This window comes from Orycteropus afer, unplaced genomic scaffold (genome assembly GCF_000298275.1).
Source record: "Orycteropus afer afer isolate SDZICR_OR568_19922 unplaced genomic scaffold, OryAfe1.0 scaffold00300, whole genome shotgun sequence".
In the NCBI taxonomy this organism is placed as follows: domain Eukaryota; kingdom Metazoa; phylum Chordata; class Mammalia; order Tubulidentata; family Orycteropodidae; genus Orycteropus; species Orycteropus afer.
In genome coordinates, this window is record NW_006921887.1 from 505,120 (window position 1) to 512,005 (window position 6,886).

Below are 6,886 nucleotides of genomic sequence, written 5' to 3' on the forward strand. Positions count from 1 at the left end.
TATATATATATATATATTATACTTTATATTTAAACAACTCTTTTCCTAGCAAGGCAAGATTACTGAAAATGTTTCTTTTCTCTCTTGAAACAGCTCATCTAGGTACAGATGGCAAAATCACATTGCTTTCTTCCTTGTCCCTTTCTCTTAACCCTACAAACCTTTCAGACCACAGCATTGAGTCACTAGCCTTTGCTTGAATAAAGAAGGATATCCAGCTCTTACAGGCCCAGGGCCCGGTGGACAGACAGGCTTTTGTCCTCCACTCCAGCCACCATGTCCTCAACGGCATTCCAGTCGAGCTTGCTAAGGATACTGCCAGTGCTCTCCGACATGCTGTCCATGCCACTCACTCCAACAGAAGGCTCTGGCTCTTCTTCCTCAGATGGTGACAAGCCCTATCAAATTGATAGAGACAATAAGTTATGGTCCTACAAAGTCCAAAACCCAAACCCATTGTCATTGTGAGTAACTCTATAGGACAGAGTAGAAATGCCCCACAGGGTTTCCAAGGCTATACACAGAAGCAGACTGTCTCATCTTTCTCCTATGAGTGGCTGGTGGGTCCAAACTGCCAAGCCTTTGGTTAGCAGCTCAACGCCTTAACCACTGCACCACCAGAACTCCTTATTATGCTCCTAGCCCCTGAAGAAAAAATGGAACAAGAACTAATCTTTCCAATGTTTTTAGAGTTCCTCATCCATCAAGGGACTGAAGGTAAAGTAAAAGAAACCAGGGCCGTGGTTCCCTAGCACATCTGGACCAGCAATGAGCTGAGTCACTGGGCTCAACTAGATGATTAGCACCAATCTGAAGAATGGACAGCATGGACTTTTATACCTGTACTACAATGATCTATTCTTACGTTTTTCATTTTTTAATTAAAAAGAAAACACAAAGTTCAGGAGAATTTTTAAAAATAAATCCTAGAGTACTAAGCCAGGAGTGTAGATGCCTTGAGTCACTACTTCAAACCAGCGTTAACACTATCTCAGTATGTTTACATCCCATAAAAACAAAAGTGCTGGAGAACAAAGAGGAACCACTCAGCAAACTTAAGTCTGGAACAATACTTACTTGTAGAAAAGAATCATGACTCTCATTAAGAATCTTGTGGATATCTGAAGGTAGTGTCCAGGGACTCACCACAGTCTCCTCTCTTTCATATTCTATATACCCTTGCTTGGTTTGAGGTATAAGCCTGGCACTTCCATATTTTTTTGTATGCTGTGGCCTATAATATGGAGCATTAAAGCCTTTAAAGGGAAAAGAAAAAAGCATATATTGGGATTGATTCATTCGTTTATTATGACTTTTACTGACAAAGGTATAGCAGTCATGTTTTATCTAACTATCTGAATCACAAGGTTCATATGGTTTACTTCAGGGTTCTAATAATTCCTGTCATTGTGTGAGAAAGAAACAGAATTTGGCTACCTCTATGACAAAGTCTAGGGAAGAGAGGCCACAGATACAAGGAAGCTGTGGAGAATTCCGACTTCAATGGCAGTGAACTCAAGGAGCCAGGTCTTCCTTGCCTCTTACGGAAGGTCTTGTGGAAGTTCTTAGGGACGATACTTTAAGCATCTTTACCCATGCTTCACCCCTATAATCTGCCTTTGGGCACAGACATCAGGTTAAATGTGGTGACATCACACTATGGCCCTTCTTTCTTTACTGTGTATTGGTACCGGCTGAAAAGAAATATTTTTCTTTGCTAGTGCCGAGAGGCATCCTAGGAAACCCATCAACCCACAGTGCTTCTATGCACAAGGCCCTAGAGGATCTTGCCCCACCTAGTACACTTCATGTAACAAAGTCAGTGTTACAGCATGTTCTAGCCCTGCCCAAGGTGATTTCCTGAAGAAACACCCAAGACATGGGGTAGGATGGGAAGCAAACCCAGATCCCTGACAAAGAGTCATCCAGCTCACTGAAGAAGGGAGGAAGAGGGAACAGAATGGTGAAGTATGGGCCCACCTGGCATTTCATGAGCTTGAAGCTAAAGACATTTCCAAAAAATAAGCCACCCAAAAAAAATAACAGCAAACATTTTGGCATTTAGTGAGTTAAGCATTATACAAGGAGCCCTGGTGGCACAGTGGTAAAAAACACTTGGCTGTTAACACAAAGATTAGTGGTTCAAACCCACAAGCCACTCCCCAGAAGAAAGATGTGGCAGTCTGTATCTGTAAAGATTATAACCTTGGAAGCCCTATGGGGCAGTTCCACCCTGTCCCACAGGCTCTCTCAAGTCAGAGTTGACTCAACAGCAACGGGGATCTAAGAGCTTTACGTACATTCCATCCCTTGAACTTATCAGAGTGCTCCACAGCCTGATCCTTGGACCTCTCAGCTATATATATATCTTCCCTGGATGGCCTCACCTGATTCCATGGCTTTAAGTATTATCTGCATGCTAGCAGTTCTCAAACCTCCGGCTTCAGAGAGTTAACTGCCTTCTTGACATCTCAACTTTAAACCAAACTAGGAGTTTCTTACTATTAAATCCATTCCTCTGGTCTTCTTTTCCATCCCAGGAAATGTTTAGGTCAAAATACAGAAGTGGTCCCTCATCCCTCTCTTTTTTACACAGTCCAGATCTAATCCATCAGCAAGTTCTACTGAGTCTATCTTCAAAATATATCCCAAATCTAACCACTTCCTCCCATTTCCATTGTTTAAAAATAGGAGGGGTTGCTATGAGTCGGAGACGACTCGATGGCACATAACAACAACAACTCTAATTAAAACATATCTTTCTCCTTGTCTGCTCTCTTTTGTTCTCTTTCTCCCACATGTTCTAAAGATGTATCATCTCCCTGCTTATTTCCCTCAAATGGAGTCTCACTGGATCCAAAATAAAATCCAAACCTTTTCTCTTTGTTGTTGTTGTGGTTAGGGGCCACCAAGTTGCTTCTGACTCACAGCAACCCTGTGTACAACAGAACAAAGCACTGCCCAATCCTGCGCCATCCTAACAATTGTTGCTGGGCTTATGCCCCCTGTTGCACAGTGCCTAAGGCACTTGACTGCTAACCAGAAGGCTGGTGGTTCAAACCCACCAGCCACTCCTCAGAAGGAAGGTTGGGCAATCTACTTCCGTAGTGATACTGCCTCGGAAACCCAAGGAGGGGTCACTATGAATTGAGTCTGACTTGACGGCACATAACACCACCACCACCACCAAGGGTGTGAAAGGAAAATTAGGTTAACATCATTAGGCAGCACCTGTGGTTGTCACTGTAGTATCCACATGGGAACTGTGCTCTAGTTGTAAAACGTTTGACATTTTTTTCTGCTGTTTAAAGATACCACTGAGTACTCTGACATGTCAATGAAAAGTTTCATGTCAAAATAATGATTTCAGCAAATATTACTAAGAAACAATTTGAAAAACACTTCTGAGTAGGTAATAGAGATGCACATGTGATCAAATACTGTGGGAAGAAAACAGCCGTTAAAACAGAGAAAGTGAGACTGAAAAATGAAAAACGAGAAACCCACAGGTGGCTAATTAGCACTGTGAGCCCAGGATGGGCTGGCTCCAAAGTAAACAGAAACAAGTGGGGTCTGGGTGCTCGAGTGGTGCCTTCCAGTGCTCAGGATGTGACAAGAGCTGAAAAGAGGCTACAAACACCAGCGAGTCCTACCCCATCTCTGCTACAGTTCCACACCTTGTCAAGTGAACATAATTACTGGTATCCAGCATGAAATACAGAATCAAACCATCACCCACCAAGTCTGTTGAAATGAAGGTAACAATCCCACACTTCAGGATGAACCTTCCCCTCCAGGGTATCTACACACCTCAAGAGTCTCTCCTCAGCTCTCCCTTACCTTGTTTCACCTGATGGCATCATTGTAACTTCTTTCCCTTCAAGCTCAGAGTGCGATGCTCTGACTTTTCATTTTTATTTTTATTCTGAGTGCATTGATTTTTTTTTTGGAATATCCAGTATTGAGATAAAAATACAATATGAAAAATATTCTATGAAACTGAACATGTGCAAAGATGGCCCAGGTGTGGACAATGAAAGCTTTCTAAGGTGAAAGTGAAGTGATATATTAAAAGGAAACCCTATAGTGGAAACGGGAGCTCTGGAAGCATAGTGTCTAAGGCACTTGACTGCTAAGCAGAAGGCTGGCGGTTCAAACCCACCAGCAACTCCTCGGAAGGAAGGTTGGGCAATCTACTTCCATAGTGATACTGCCTTGGAAACCCAAGGAGGGGTCGCTATGAGTCGGGTCTGACTCGATGGCACACAACAACAACAATAGTGGAAACCAGGCTGGCAAGTTCACGGGCTTCCCTCAGAGAGGACACATTCTTTCTCTGGTAGGACAGCGGACGATGCCACTCAGGTTCTTTACAACATACCACCAAACAGTACCTACAGAATCTAGCCTGAAGAATCTGAAACTCAACTATAAAACTGAATTAATTACCTCTGCACCCCTAAAAGAAAAATCTACTTCCATCTCTGTAGCAATTGGTGGGCCACAGTCTACAATATCCCCAAACTAGAAACCTAGAGTCATACTCATTTTTTGCCTCTCAGAGGCAGGGCTACCAAGAGGTAATGAAACAAATACCTACCTAGTACTTTCAATGGGCAAGACCTCATGCTAGATCATAACTCACTTCAAGAGCATACAACACTGGGTCTTTGGAGCCTTTATAAACAATACTATATAAATTCGTGTATTTTCAGCTGCTTATAAGGGGCAACATTGTATTTTGGGGCATTTTATCTGCTGAAAAAGACCATTCTAGATACTTCTTGTTGTACTCAAATGGATCCTAATAACTACGGGGTTGGGTTTTAAGGCACACATGGGGAAAAGAATTAAAAAAGAATGAAATAGAGCTTCTTGAAAATGAAGCCATTGACATTAAGTATAGATGAGAGAAATAGCAGAGTAGACACAGCTGGAGAGAGAAAACTGGCGATGAATCTGCAAATACAAGAGGTAGCAGTGGAGATGGAAGGATACTAGAACTAAACGACTTCTTATTTCCCATTTCTAGAGTGCACATGGGAGCTCTGGTAGCTTAGTGGCTAAGGCACTTGACTGCTAACCAGAAGGCTGGCGGTTCAAACCCACCAGCCACTCCTCGGAAGGAAGGTTGGGCAATCCTACTTCCGTAGTGATACTGCCTCGGAAACCCAAGGAGGGGTCGCTAGGAGTCGGGGCCGACTCGACGGCAAAACACAACAACAACAAGAGTGCACATAAACCAGCATTTTTTCTATATTATCCCCATAAAATTTAGTTATTTCCTGTCAGTGGGGCTAATTACACAGACTCACTGGATTAATATGAAGATTAATAAGCATGTATGTGTTAACACAATGCTCGGATCTATGCCTGTCTAAAACTGTTACCTACTATTTTCATTGTTCTAAGGAGATCTGAACAACTTAACTTCTCTAAGCCTCAGTTTCCTCAGCTGTAAAATGGGGGTAACAGTCACCCTGCCTACCTACCAGGGTTCTTACAGAGAGCTAATGGAATCAATCTGGAAGTACTTTTTAAACTGTGAAGAGGAACATGGGTGAGGAATGGGTAAGTGGAGATGTTAGGAATTAAGATCATTAGGTATAATTTCCCTTTCTCTTTCATTCAGAATTCTACGTTTAAATTTCTTTTTCCTCTTTTCTTTAAAAAAAAAAAAAGTTTCTTTCGTAATTTGGGTGAAAGTTTACAGAGCAAATTCATTTTCCATACAACAGTCCATACACATTTTGTTTCATGACATTGACTGCAATCCCCATAATATAACAGCTCTCTTCCCACTTCCTCCCTGTGGTTACTTTTTCCCTGTGTACTTCTTTCCTATGTATGTTTAAATTTCTAAGAGTAATTTATGATAGTTTAAAAATTTAGTCTTCACTCTAAGAACTTTCTATCACTTACCTTTCTGGAAGACAACTGGAGAATGAACAGCATTCCATATCGCCGCTTTGGCTCCACCAGCTTTATCGTGGATGGTAAAAGTGGCAGTTCCTGTAAAGACAGGCAACCTTTATTCTTCAGTATGTATGCATGATTTTTCACAACTCTTACTGTATGCTCTTTGGGGACAGAAACTTTCTCCTGATCAACTCTGAATCCACTCACCAAACACTGCTCATATTAAAGGTCCATACCTAACCAAAACAACTGCCATCAAGTTGATTCGGACTCACAGCAACCCTATAGGACAAAGCAGAACTGCCCCATAGAGTTTCCAAGGTTGTCAGTCTTTATGTAAGCAGAATGCCCCATCTTTCTCCAATGGACCAGCCAGTAGGCTCAAACCGTGGACCTTCTGTTAGCAGCCAAATGCTTTAACCACTATGCCACTAGAGCTCCTAAGGGCTCAAAGTGCAGAAGGACAGGGAAAACTCAACTTTCAGACTTGTATCTGTGGTTCTTTTTCAAATGTCAAATGTGCCTCACAACATCTCTGGCAACCAGAGAAGTGAAGGACATAAACCTATTAGCAATGACATCTAGACAAATGTCAAATGGGGTTTTAACCAGAGTTGCATTAACTAATGTTTCTTAAACTCAAACACTGTTAGGTGCCACTGAGTTGGCTCCAACTCATGGCAACCCTGTGTACAACAGAATGAAACATTGCCTGATTGTGTCCCATCCCCACAATCCTTGCTATACTTGAGCCCATCGTTGCAGCCACTGTGTCGATCCATTTTATTGAGGGTCTTCTCCTTTTTCGTTGACCCTCTACTTTACCAAGCACGATAGCTTTCTCCAAGGAATGGTCCCTTCTGACGACATGACTAAAGTAAGTGAGAAGTCTGGCCATTCTTGCTTCCAAGGAGCATTCTGGCTGCACTTCTTCTAGGACAGTCTATTGTTCTTCTGGCAGTCCATG

General features: G+C 42.3%; 1 protein-coding gene across 1 annotated transcript in view; it reads right to left on the reverse strand.

Moving 5' to 3' along the window:
- Positions 1-221: 221 nt before the first annotated feature.
- The window catches only part of CPLANE1 (ciliogenesis and planar polarity effector 1), a 231,606-nt gene continuing 224,941 nt past the window's right edge, over positions 222-6,886 (reverse strand). The window contains exons 48-50 of the mRNA XM_042782397.1: positions 5,923-6,012; positions 1,078-1,256; positions 222-398 (exon numbers count right to left, since the gene is read on the reverse strand). Of these exons, the coding sequence (XP_042638331.1) occupies positions 222-398; positions 1,078-1,256; positions 5,923-6,012 (446 nt within the window). The remainder of the gene's footprint in view (positions 399-1,077; positions 1,257-5,922; positions 6,013-6,886) is intronic.